This window comes from Podarcis raffonei, chromosome 2 (assembly GCF_027172205.1).
Source record: "Podarcis raffonei isolate rPodRaf1 chromosome 2, rPodRaf1.pri, whole genome shotgun sequence".
In the NCBI taxonomy this organism is placed as follows: Eukaryota; Metazoa; Chordata; class Lepidosauria; order Squamata; family Lacertidae; genus Podarcis; species Podarcis raffonei.
Window position 1 is genome coordinate 21574519 of NC_070603.1, and position 13848 is coordinate 21588366.

The 13848-nt window shown below is 44.6% G+C and overlaps 1 protein-coding gene across 3 annotated transcripts in view; it reads right to left on the minus strand.

Annotated features, from left to right (window-relative positions):
- Positions 1-13848, minus strand: part of SPATS2 (spermatogenesis associated serine rich 2) — a 48923-nt gene that overhangs the window by 7139 nt on the left and 27936 nt on the right. For all 3 annotated transcript variants that reach the window (XM_053375226.1, XM_053375227.1, XM_053375225.1), the window contains 7 exons: positions 13178-13257; positions 12429-12537; positions 9099-9148; positions 7836-8097; positions 6890-7087; positions 3485-3620; positions 205-263 (listed from right to left, as the gene is read on the minus strand). In XM_053375226.1, the coding sequence (XP_053231201.1) occupies positions 205-263; positions 3485-3620; positions 6890-7087; positions 7836-8097; positions 9099-9148; positions 12429-12537; positions 13178-13257 (894 nt within the window). The remainder of the gene's footprint in view (positions 1-204; positions 264-3484; positions 3621-6889; positions 7088-7835; positions 8098-9098; positions 9149-12428; positions 12538-13177; positions 13258-13848) is intronic.

The window sequence follows — 13848 nt, forward strand, 5'->3', positions numbered from 1 at the left end:
CATACCTGCAAGACTTTGGTATTTGTACTCAGAATTCACTCATTTAATGCCATTTTTGCCTATGAGATAATGGATTTTATATTTGGAAGGGACATGGAATGGGCTGGAGAGAAGGTCTGGCTCACTGTTTGTTTTTAAGTCACTGCATTTCCATACAAAAATGCTATTAACACAATTTCTTTGAAAACAAAGCAAAATACTTACTTGCTTCTGCTTTCACTTTGTCCATTTCACCTAGAAGGGCTACTTCTCGATCCATGAGACTAGAAAAAAAGGAGGATAAAAGATAGAGGTGAGAGGGGCAAACCTTTTACACTCATAGCCTGTATATTGTCAGACTGTGGACAAAAAACAAGTCTGCTATAAACCCTATGCAGAAAGAACAGGGACAAGAGGCATGTGAATTGTTCATGCTGTTCAGTGAGCTTGAATGGATCAGTACCAGTATAAAGAATGAGCCAACAGATGGCAGCAGAAAACTGAAAGCCCTTTCCAGAATTTGTGACATAACTTTATTGAGTGCACAGAAACACGGCATGAACAATCAATTCACTGCCTGGAAATCAGAAGAAACTTGACTTTGAGGTTTAAGCTCTGATTCTTCAGAATTTTCTACAGTTCTAAAGGTAAAGGGACCCCTGACCATTAGGTCCAGTCGTGACCGACTCTGGGGTTGCGGCGCTCATCTCACTTTATTGGCCGAGGGAGCCGGCGTACAGCTTCCGGGTCATGTGGCCAGCATGACTAAGCCACTTCTGGCAAACCAGAGCAGCACACGGAAACGCCGTTTACCTTCCCGCCAGAGCAGTACCTATTTATCTACTTGCACTTTGACGTGCTTTCAAACTGCTAGGTTGGCAGGAGCAGGGACCGAGCAACGGGAGCTCACTCCGTCGCGGAGATTCGAACCACCGACTTTCTGATCGGCAAGTCCTAGGCTCTGTGGTTTAACCCGCAGCGCCACCTGCATCCCTTTTCTGCAGTTCTAGGTGGCCTTAATTCTTTTGCTGCAAATGCTGTTGCCCACATAATCTGAAATGGCACCTCAAAGGACCACACACACAGCCTAAGGCAACTGTGTCTGCCACAGGAAGGCTGGTTCTCTGGAGGGAAATCTATTGAAAGAAAGCTTAGCATTGTGTTCTGTTCTCGTTCCACTGCTTGGTATGTCTTATGGAAGACAATATGACAATATAACATCTTTTTAAAACCAACTGCAACTCCTGTGGTGTTAAGGAACAACTCTGCTGTGTCAACCATCACAGCATCTAAAGCTAAAATTCTTCCAAAACCGGTTGCTCCTGTGACACCCTTCCTGCTTTACATACTGACATGAATTGGTTTCCTCAGAAATGGACAGAAAAGCATTTCATTTGTCTGCACTGACTTCAACCCGTGCAACAGTTGTTCCTTGAAACCCACAGGGAATGTGGAAGAGATTCTTTCTAGCAGACCCGTCACTGCGTTTTAAGGAAAAGGCAAATAATCTTGGCTATAATGTAGAGCCAAACTGACCCCAGGCTCAGTGTTTTATCAGTCCTGTGTACAAAAGCCTCCCTGCAGGAACCTTCTCTACTTGACATTTATTGAAGGAGGTTCCCCTGGCTTGCTTCCAAACAGGCACTATATATCCCTGTGTCACGGAACTGAACTTCCTGGTTTCTGCTGATTCCACCCTCACCCTTCCCATAGCAACTGGGACACACAGACTTATCTGAGCCAGGCTGCTGAACCACACTCGGGTCTTTGACCTTTCTGAATGTGACGCAAGTGTGAGTCAAAGAGCAAAGAATTAATTGTTACAAGAGGACTTTTTAAGCTAGCAAAACTAGAGCTATCATTTTGCAGAGATTATAACCCACAGAAAGGGGCACCGATGGGCGAAAATAATGCTTGACGAATTGATTATTATTATTTATTAAATTTGTATACCGCCCTATAAAGGTAAAAGTAAAGGACCCCTGGAAGGTTAAGTCCATTCAAAGGCGACTATGGGGTTGTGGCGCTCAAAATAATGCTTGACCAATTAATTATTATTATTTATTAAATTTGTATACCGCCCTATAAAGGTAAAAGTAAAGGGCCCCTGGAAGGTTAAGTCCAGTCAAAGGCGACTATGGGGTTGTGGCGCTCATCTCACTTTCAGGCCGAGGGAGCCGGCGTTTGTCCACAGACAACTTTCTGGGTCATGTGGCCAGCATGACTAAACTGCTTCTGGCGCAATGGAACACCGTGACGGAAACTAGAGCACACGGAAATACAGTTTACCTTCCTGCTGCAGCGCTACTTATTTATCTACTTGCACTGGTGTGCTTTCGAACTGCTAGGTTGGCAGAAGCTGGGACAGAGCAATGGGAGCTCATCCTGTTGAGGGGATTCGAACTGCGGACCTGTCGATCGGCAAGCCCAAGAGGGTCAGTGGTTTCGACCACAGCGCAGGTCTCAGGGTGATTACATCATAAAATCACAATGTAAAAACACGAAATACATAATAAAAACAAAAGCAACCCCCCCCCACATTTTAAAAGGATGCCAATCAGCCAAAGGCCTAGTCAAAGAGGAACATTTTCTCCTGACACTTAAAGGTGTATAATGAATGCACCAGCTGAACTTACCTGGGGAGAGCATTCCACAGATGGGGAACCACTACAGAAATATGCTAATACTATGGGCAAAACTCAGTAACTGCCTCAGTCACTTTTCCCCTCTGGAAGAGCCCACTCACCCGAGAGACAGGGAGGAAGTGCATGCGAATTTTGAGCCTTGGAAAGCACATGAGTTGAAAAAGGAAACTGGAAAGAGTGTCACTCTTCCAACTTTTTCCTTCAGCAATGTGTGCTTTTCAAGGAAGACAGAGGTGACTGCCCTCGCCACCTTTTGACCAAGGAGCTCAGATGTTTTGCCATCTGACCAGGGGAAGACTTCAGGAGCACCACTGAGCCCATGGGTGCCCCACTGGCAACCCCTGAATTAAATATCTATTCCTTCAGAATTTAGTTATGCTTCACCACATCAGAGTGCACAATCGCAACAAGGGCCTCACAGGGGATTTTTAAACCTGGAACCATTGGCATACAGATCAGGGGCTTCACGTCTTCAGCTCTTCCCCCAAAAGGGGGCTTTCCTTGCAGTTGTGGGCATTTCAAGACATGCATAGTTTAGCGGCTTCAAGGAACAATGGGAGGAGATTGTGACTGCCTTTAATGCAGAACTGTCATATGATGTTTCAGGGTCCAATAGCTTGGATTGGTAGCCAGGTTTGTAACATGAAGACCACCACCAGCTTCAGTTACTGGTGGCAGCCTTTCCAAACAACCACCATCAATAAGAAGATACACTTGACCATGTACACTACCTACATGACTACCTTACAAGTGACAGGCCCCAAGGAAAACACTCGTAAAAGTAAAGTGGTTGCCTTTTTCCAAGACATGTTAAACTTATTCATATCTGAATAATTCAGCCTCTACAGGTGTTAGCATACCAGCTCTGAAGTTCTGCAAAGGCCTGTTTCATTTTCTTAATGGAGGCATCCATTTCTTCTTTAACTACAACACGATACCGAGCCAGTGACACAGTGCACCGTTGGAGGTCTTTCACTGATTTTTCAATATTAGAACCTGCCGGGGGGAAAGAAACACACAAAGCCATCTAGTCTTAGTCCATCCAAGTTTTCCAAATTGCTATAAAAGCAGAGGTGACGAACTGGATCCGCCTGAAGGCCCAATCCAGAACTGGCCAATCCTCCATGGAGCATTTTTGACAGGTGCATGGGACCACCTACCGGTAAATCCCTTGAAGCTAGGCAATTAAATTTCAAAAGGAAGTTTTAGGCACACACTCTAAGGGGTGCTCTTCCTCTCTTCCTTCACATGAATTAAGCCATGGCTGCAAAGGTTCCTGGTAAAAGCGGGCCTGCATCCGGCACAAAGTTTAAATTCAGCAGCAAATGTAAGCCCTGCCTTCAGTAGAATCAACTCAGGAGTTCCCAATCAAAGTTCCTAGGTGAGACTCATCCTAGTGGGGCTTCCATTCAGCAATGAAATTAATACATAGTCAACTACTGACTAATTGCCATCAAGTACCCATTTGATTTTTTTTTAAAAAAAACAACAGATTACCAGATTGACCAGAAGATGATATCTTGACTTCAAGAATACGCCAGATGCACTGGACTGTGTGCACATGTGGGGCATCTAATTATGAATTAAATTTCAGAGTTTTAACTTTGAGAAGGCGTTTCCCCCTAGTAAACTCAAATCTGTACAAGAGTAGGTAAAGGTAAAGGGACCCCTGACCATTAGGTCCAGTCATGACCGATTCTGGGGTTGCGGCGCTCATCTCGCTTTATTGGCCGAGGGAGCCAGCATACAGCTTCCAGGTCATGTGGCCAGCATGACTAAGCCGCTTCTGTCGAACCAGAGCAGCGCACGGAAACGCCGTTTACCTTCCCCCTGGAGTGGTACCTATTTATCTACTAGCACTTTGACGTGCTTTCGAACTGCTAGGTTGGCAGGAGCAGGGACCGAGCAACGGGAGCTCACCCCGTTGCGGGGATTCGAACCGCCAACCTTCTGATCAAGCAAGTCCTAGGCTCTGTGGTTTAACCCACAGCGCCACCCGCGCCCCATGTACAAGAGTAGGTTCTTCTAAAAGAAAAGATGAAAGACTCAAGAGAGAGCAATAAAGGTTATAGACACTGCCTCATCTCTCCAGCGGAGCACATCTCCATGCTTATTTCCATCACCAAGGCATGCTGAAGTGTTCACCCCCTGCTAAGCTAAACTGCCAGTTGCTTGTTATAGCCCTTGTTACTGCGAGAAGGTGAACCATTGATGCTGGGAGCCGGGTGTTCATCTCTCCCCGAAGTTAGGGATAATGGCCATGCTTAGAATCAAGGTCTTGGAGGTCCTTGCTGCCGACAGGTAGAGACAGGAACAGAGGAGGCTAAAGGAAGGAATGGTAAGAAACTGCCGCTTCTCATTAACCACCAGGTTTCTTTGAGATACTGGCTCGCGTCATGGGAAAAATGTACACGATCTTGAAAAGTTTCCAGTAAGGAACATCGTGAAAAAATATGGGATAGTACAAATTCTAAATGATATGAACAGTGGGCAACGATTGAGCAGGAAAACCAACTAATTAAAGGATTTCAGTTAACCAGCTCTGTGTCTTAGTTTTATAGCAGCTGGAGGAAAGGCAGTTAACAGACAGGGTGTCATCTATAGCCTGCTCAACAAAGATGCAACATTCCTATTAAAGCGCTCATAATCCTCCCACCACTAGGCAATTTAATTAAATTCAATTTCAGCAGACTGTCTGCCTAATGCGCTCTGCAAATGAAGCCCCGGCTTACCTAACACATTCTGTACCTTACAAGAGGTCTCTGCAGCCCAAATGGAAGCAGAGCTGGAATTCAAATTCAACAGGGAAGAGACATTTCGTCTGGTGACTTATATTCTCAAATCATCCAGGGGATAAGCCTCAGAGCTGGGAGACTGCTCAGTAATTCTGCATGCAATTTCTTCCCCAACCACAGGACTTGCAGAACAAGCATAAAACTGGACAAGAACTACAGGGGTAGCAGCAGTCTGACATTAAAGCAGGCTTGGAAAGTTACCACCACGGCAGTGGGGAAGGAGGAGGTGAGCTATCAGTTTCAATCTTCCACAGGAAGATCACAACTCAGGACCCACCAGGTGCAAGATACCAATGTAGCAGCTAGCACAGTGTTTGTGTTAAAACACAGTGAAAGACAAGGATGGTGATTTATTGTTTAGAAAACATCTTCTTAATGCATTTTTACAAGATAATAAATGGACATAAAAAATTCAATGCTGTGCTATTACAATTGTTCTGTCAGCACACATATTTCTGTGTGCTAGACGGAACCATTTTTCCTTCTTTTGCTGTTCTAATCCCAAAGCTGATTTGAGGAGGGCAGTGTACGGAGGAAAAAAAGCTGAGAAAAATCACTTTGCACCAGTGGGACTTATATTGCTGGTTCCTGCTAGTGCAATTATTTAGTTGAATCTAGCCCAAAGAGCTGCAGAACAGTAATATAAATGATTAATTTATATTGGGCCGAGGAGCAGCATGCAGACATGTTCCTAAGACTGCTGGACATGAACAAGACAAACAGAATACAGTCGTACCTTAGAAGCCGAACAGAATCCATTTGCGAAGTCCGTTCAACTTCCAAAACGTTCGACAGCTAAGGCATGGCTTCTGATTGGCTGCAGGAGCTTCCTGCAGCAAACTGGAAGCCACGGAAGCCGCGCCAGACGTTTGGCTTCCGAAAATCATTCGAAAACCAAAACACTCACTTCCGGTTTTCAATCGTTTGGGAGCCAAAACATTCGACTCCCAAGGCGTTCGGCTTTCAAAGTACAACTGTACATCTCTAATGCCTTTGTATACACTTTACAGCATATGGAAGTAATAGCTAACAGCTTTCAATTTTATATCCAGTTTTCAAGATCCCATTGATGTGGGCACATTTATTTCTCTCATCTTTTATGCCACCATTCTTCAAGGAGTTGGGAGCAGCATGTATGGTGGGTCAGGTTCTTCCTCTTCTACCTTCATAGAAGCTGTGAGGGAGGGTCAGGCTGAGAGTGACTTGGGACAATGTCATCCAGTGTTGCTTATGGCTGAGCAGGCTCTTGACCTAGGTGTCTTTCGGATCCTAGTCCAATGCTATCCATTCCTACCCCCATGGTGAGACAAGAGGCGGCAAACATTAAAACTTTTCAGCCCAGTAATTAGAACAAATGTAGTCACTCTGTAGCTGTTTCCAGATCTGCTCGACGAAACTATGATGTGCTCAGCGAAGCCTAGAAAATGAACAACAGAATCATGTAGGAGTCACAGATCCCACCCAGCCTACCTAGCTTTTTGTTTCCAGAGGACGCAGGGACCTCATCCAGCATCGTCAGAGATGAAGGGGCAGGTGAATGGTTGCTGGATACAGGCCTGGAGAGCGGCTTGCTGGAGCTTCTCAGTTCAGGCTGCACCCGGAGAGGCTGGGCAGACCGTGTGGTGGCAGGCTTTGGACTGAGGTCTGCTAGCCCGTTTTCTAATGTTACTAAAGAGGGAGGAAAAGAAGGTCCAACTTCATGCATCTGAAGATCATAACACAGTAAAACAGTGCAATTATGTAAGCCAGGGTTCCCAAACTATTTTCCCTAGGCACCTCTTTATAGTTTTGGCAGAGCACCATATCGCCAGAAAGAACAATGTGCTATGAACGCTCATCTACCTAGAAGATACACTAGCATCCATCTCTATGAAGCCACTTCTAAGTGAGCCTTTAGTGCAAAATTTAGATACCCAACCTTATACAGTCATACCTTGGTTTTTGAACAGCTTAGTTCTCGTTTTGGCTCCCAAACGCTGCAAACCTGGAAGTGACTCTTCCGGTCTGCAAACTATTTTGGGAAGCCAAACGTCCAATGTGCCTTCCACAGCTTCTGATTGGCTGCAGGAACTTCCTGCAGCCAATCAGAAGCTGTCCTTTGGCTTCCGAACCTTTTGGAAGTTGAACCGACTTCTGGAACAGATTCCGTTTGACTTCCAAGGTACGACTGTAGCAGAATTTGCTCCTATTGCTATCTCCTTCCTCTGGGAACCTGGAATAGTTTCCACCGTATTTCCAAAGAACTAGCTGACCTCCTTTCTGTTAAAAGTGCTAAACAGCAAAAAAGGTATTTAATCTGTTTTTATTATTATTACATATTTAAGCACAGCAGAAGGGAGAGAACAAGGCCCTCCTATTTCTTTACACACACAAGCAGCAGTACTGCTTTTCGGCAACAACCTGACAGAGAACTAACCTGCTCCATCAGGCACCTCAGGCATTGCAGGCTCGCCCTCCTCCAACTCTCTGGCATCTATGGAAAGCGCATCCAAACCTTCGCTGAGTGAGTCCACAGACTCCGTGTCATTGGCCGAGCCATTGACATGGTAACCGTTGATCCCACCCTTATCAGATGAAGCTACAGACTGTTCTTCTTCGGTGGATGCTGGCTTGCTGGGGTCAGGAAGGCTGGCCCTCGATTCTGCAGGAGGCTTTGGCTTAGTTTTCTTCTTTTTGTTCTAGGGATTAATACATCCACCCCACCAAGGGGGAAGGGGGAGAGGAAAGAAAAACGCTAAGCTTAATTTCCAGGATCATTCTTACTACTTGAACATCAGATAGATACTTTATAGCTGAACGTCCTAGGCATTGATCCCTTAAAAGTGGGATGGATTTATTTAACAATTAGAACCGACAGACTGAGATTAATGTGGCCCAAGTGTACCATGCATGGCAACTGTGCATAGAGAAAGACTTTAGTGCAGGAGAGCATTAAAAATACTGCTCTCAACCATCAATTATTCTGAAGGACTGGCTGCACTCACAGATGTGTGCACACCACTACTTTGTACAAATGCAGAAAAGGCACAGGATGTGTCACTGGGCTCTCATGGGCTCTGAGAGTTGCAGCTTTCCATTTTTAGCCCTTGCAACTGAAAAGGTGTGCTTGACAGCGAGTGAGAACCACACTGTGAAATCTTAGAAGCCAGGGACATGGCTGAGTAACATTTTCACTGGCCAAAGGGATAACAATTTAATCAAGAAATCAGAAAACTACACCGAACCTGGAAGAAGCCTAATAGACAGGTGCCAAGCAACAGTTTTGCAGGACTAGGAATTTTTTTCAGCATGCCAGCTGAAAATGTTCCGACATGATACCGTCTCTCATGAATGGTTTGTGGTTTTATATTCTGTTTATTCTGTGAACCAACCTGCAGGTATAGGGCAGTATTTTACACACCCAAGCCCACCCACCCACACACCAATAATGCTAAGCAGAAGTGAATTGTGGTTTTGAAACTTTGTTCCAAAAGCTACCAGACACTGGAGTAGTTTCTCAGATCAACATTATCTAGTAATAAATACGCAGTGCTGCCCTACGACAAATTCTCTTTTTCTTGCGTCATTGCCATTTGGTGTGAGTGGTACAAGAAGATGGGCTTAGAAAGCCCCATGGTCCTTCCAGAAAGACTCCAAACCAACCCAATACACTGCAGTTCAAGACCAAATTAAGGCTTACCTTTTTCTTTCCAGTTACTGTCCATTCTTTCAACACTGCACTGGCACTACCTGTTTTCGAAAAAGAAAAATCGTAAGCAGAAATGTATTATGAATTATGCGCTATGAATGTGAAGTAGAAAGGAGATAGTAACACGAGATATTAAAAGAGAATCTAGAGTTACATAAGTAACTGATGTGGCGCAGATAGCACATGAAGGGAAGAATTATGTATTTCTTTTCTGCCCATGGGTTGGAAGCAGACCATCCTCTTATCCCCAGGTGTTTTCTGAGAGTTTTTGACCAAAAAAACCAAAGAGAAAGATACAGCAGAGCCTGAATTTCCAAGAAGTTAGAGCCAGGAAAACGAAGGAGGGATGAGGATTTACGTACAAGGGGCTTCCAAATGCTCTTGTAGGAATTTTCTCTGTGTGTGATATTAAAAGTCTTTGTATGTTACAAAGTGCCTGTTTGGTTTGGGCACAAGAAATGTCAGAAAGAACTAGATAAAACTGGTACAGGCTGCTGCCTCTGGTTTGCCTCACAGTTTTTGGGGGGAGGCGGTAAAAACGGCCAATTTCACGATGAACAGGTGCTACAATGCAGTGGTAGGTGACACCCCATATTTCTTGCTCAACGGACAGAAGCCACAGGTGCATTTCTTCCGTTCGTTTGGTTGCAGGGCCATGGTGCCTGTACCAAAGTGGTTGCAGCAAGAGGGTGGTCCAAAGTACCAGGAAATGATCTTCTGTGGATATGAGCCTGCGACAAAAGGGTGGAGATTCGCATATCCAGAAGGTGATCAGACCAAGCTTCTGGTCAGTAAACAGGCTGAGTTCTTTGAGCAGGATGGTTGGGCAAGGCGCAAAGTGCGCTCTGACGTTCACTCAGATTGTCTGTACGACTCTGAGGAGGAGAGAGAGCCAGAGCCTGAACCTGCTGGTGGAGACCAGGTCCCTGAACAGAGTAGGGCGTCTCCACAGGTTGTTAAGGGAGTGTCCAAGAGTGAGCCCTCATCTCCTGTGCGCATAATGGAGAAAGCTCACAGACGTGTCAAGTCAGAGGGGGAGTCTTCTGATGAGGAAGACGCACATGCTGGCCCCAGTGGGTCAAAAGGAGCACCCCAGTTTGTGCCCAGGCGGTCATCGCGGGCTACAAAGGGAATTCCACCTGAGAGGTTTCAGGTCACAAATGCGTGGGTTGGTTTCGCACAGTGCGAACCTAAGGTTTGTGAGGTTCAACAGGTGCCTAACAACGATGCCAGGAAGGGGCGGAAGGCAATGGGGAAGGTGTTGAACACTCAGAAGTCCTCTCAGAACGTGATTCGAGAGGGGGTGATAGGAGTGGCTCAGAACTTACAGGGTTAAGAGTTCTGAGTGATGACGCCTCACATTCTGAGGGCGGGCATAGAACACGGAAAGGGAGTGGTTTCTCCGTGTGCTGTCAGTCTGCGTGTTTGCTCCGTTGAGCAAGCAAGATGGGTGAACTGTCTCCAGGCAGGAGATTTATAACTGTTGTGTTTTGCTAAGGAATAAAGACTTTAAAGATAAGGAGACTGCTAAGTGTCAGCCTGAGTTACTGCCACCGCACGAAGAACGTTCAAGCTTCTGTTCCGCTGTGTTTTACGCTCTGCTGAGTCAAAGGTCCCGGGGGAAAGACCAGAGCTGCGCATGAGGAAGTGTGCCGGACCCCCCTGGACGTAATTGACCCGAACAGGATTTACGTACAAGGGGCTTCCAAATGCTCTTGTAGGAATTTTCTCTGTGTGTGATATTAAAAGTCTTTGTATGTTACAAAGTGCCTGTTTGGTTTGGGCACAAGAAATGTCAGAAAGAACTAGATAAAACTGGTACAGGCTGCTGCAGAGATCTAATTTCTGAGCTGGACAGAGCTGTTCCACCAGGCCTTTGGCCAGGGCACAGCCTGACTCCCTCCCTCGGCAATTTTCGCAGAGCTCTGGTCCAATGGTTGCCAGTGGCCTGAATTAATTAATTTTGTAATGAATGATTTTAGAGTGTTGTTTATGCTGTACTTTTGTACTGTTTTATTGTTGTTAGCCGCCCTGAGCCCGGCTTCGGCTGGGGAGGGCGGGATATAAATAAAATTTATTATTATTATTATTATTTGAACTCAAGTGTGCCCCCTTCTGAATCACAGTATTCCACGCAATGTGTTGCAGCATGCATGTGCTGGAGCAATAAAACTGTATTAATACAGAGGTGTTTCCTGGCACTGGAAGTACAGCCTACTAACTTCCAAGTAACTAAAAAATTATTTCTAGCCATTGCATAGATAATTTACACATTGGTTGATTTTTTTTATGGTAGTGTAGCGACAAAAGAGTTTAAGAACTCTGTGCGTGCAATTCTAGTTTCAATCCTATACCAAAATATGGCCTTTTTGTTTCATGTGGATCCTAAATAGATTCTGAAAGAGTATATGCAAAAAAAAGAAAAGAAAACATATTCAGGAATGAAACCAATGTGCTGCTCATTCTGAGAAAAGCCAAGAAAAACTCTCCCTATGTAGTCTAAAGACAATTACCATTTAATGAGAGGTACATTTGGGCTGGCCACCAAACTGGCTCTTGTCCAGCCTCAAGTAATAAACATTTAAATGTTCATGTACCTACATAAGCATATACAAAAGAATGAAGCAGGAAAAGTGGGAATTTATATTGTCAAGATGGTGCAATATAGAACCCAGATGCTAAAGCAAAATTGTACTGATCCAAGCACACAAACTTCTGAGCCGAGAAACAAATTTCTAGCCCACATTGACTGAAAGTAAAATCTAGAAATGTATGGCTGTTTCTTCATTAAAAAGTTAGAAAACAGTATTTTGGGGGCTTTGCACACATATGTCCTACATGAACCAAATATTTGTTTTAAGTATGTATACTTGTGTGAAAGTTGCAGGAATATCTATTTTGCCACAATGATGCATATTTGGATGTCATGCTTGCTTGTGATCTTTGTAAAATAGTTGCCCAGGAGACTTTCCCCTCAACAGTTTACAGAGCTGAGGACTGATTTTCCCTTTTATGTGGATTGTCTCTGCATGTAAAACATGCAAAGGAAATAAATGTTGAGAGTGGAACTCTTTACTCTTACACCCTTCCTTCTTTTCCAGTCTTTCTCCATACCAAATTCCACACCCCAAATGTTACCTTCCTGGTCCCCAACAAAACCAAGAACCACAAACACCCACACCAAATAAACTAGGTGCAAAAGTGAAGAGTTTGTAACTGCACATATTCACAATGCAAGGCCCATAACCCCTACCCACCATTTATCCCCATCACAGATGACAGCCAGCATCTGAGATAGAACCTGGTTATTAAAAAACTCACCTTCCATGAAAGCCTGCACAGTTCGATCTACACAGTTATCAAAGTGCTGCAGCACCAGGATAATTTCGTTGTTGCTGCGGTTGGGGACTATTGCTCTCACAGCACTGATCTAGAAAAATGAGATATGCAGGTCACATATTAACCACTTGCTTCCAAGTCAAACATTTCCCCTTGCTTCCAACACAGGAAACTAGTTAAGTTTCTTTTCTTCAAGCCGATGTCAGTTTCAGTTTTGCTCTGGGAACAGCCCATTAGTGTTGTTTTCTCTGGCAATGTTTTTCTGAAGCCCATCCCAAGGAAGCAAACCTCTCACAGACGCTATAGCTGGAAGCAACATGAACACACAGCAGCACTGAAGCCACCTGGGTCCCTTTTGCTTCAGTTATTACTGCAACGCTTACATTATGAATCAATATGTTGCCAAATGCAACTGGCCAGTACATCTCTGCCCCCAAATAAATGCTAGCTCCCCCCCTTTTTTTGGTAATGCACATGTCTCAATCACGGCTTTAAAGTCACTTGCAGGAATGGCAGAGGAAAGGAGGCAAGGGAGAAATGGGGAGTTACAGAGAGATCATTTTCCCCAAAACCAGTAGTACAGGAATCAAAGAATCAAAAGGGGTAACAGCTTTGCCTACAGCAGAGGTCTCTATCTACTCCAAATTTCTGTCCGTCGCAGATCGTAAGAATCTAGCAGCAATATAACATGCCAAACTCCTAGCTACAAAAACTGTTCAGGAATTCCTTACCTTCTCTTTCATGTTTTCAAAGGTACCTCCTTGAGCCATCACAGTATTGGACTGCACATCAAAAATAAATCCTGATGAATCTGATGAAGTGGAAAGAGACACAGAATGTTCAGAATGAAAGGAACCAAGAAGATGGAAATAAACTCTCAGACGAATTGTAGATATACACTGTGCTGCGCAGAAAGATAATAAAAAGTAGGCTGAAGATTATGCTAAAAGGTCTCATCCAATCCCTGGTGACAAGAGTATGCAAACACACCCAACTAGAGAGGCAGAGTGCACAGGGGTTCCACCTGTTGAACACTGCAGCAATTGTATACACTGCCTTGAAGCAGAACTCTGAAAACAGCCAGCCTTGGCAATATGGCAAGACCAGCCCCAAAGCAGACTGCCTGGGAAGAGCTTGTGATGAGTTCTGAAGGTCAGAAGCTTAGTCTGGTATATTCCTAGGCATACTAAAGCTTATCTTCAAGATTTATCATTGGGTTAGACACACCTTCAACATAGCTTTGTGAATCCTTAGCTCTACTTCAGAGCAAACATAACAGCAGCAGAAAACTGGGAGCAGCAATGTACAGTATTGCCTTAACGATTCATGGCCTATTCACACAACCTTCTCCTTTAGCCGATGCTCCCATTTTCAGTCAGTCCATGCCTGCTTCTCAGCCACA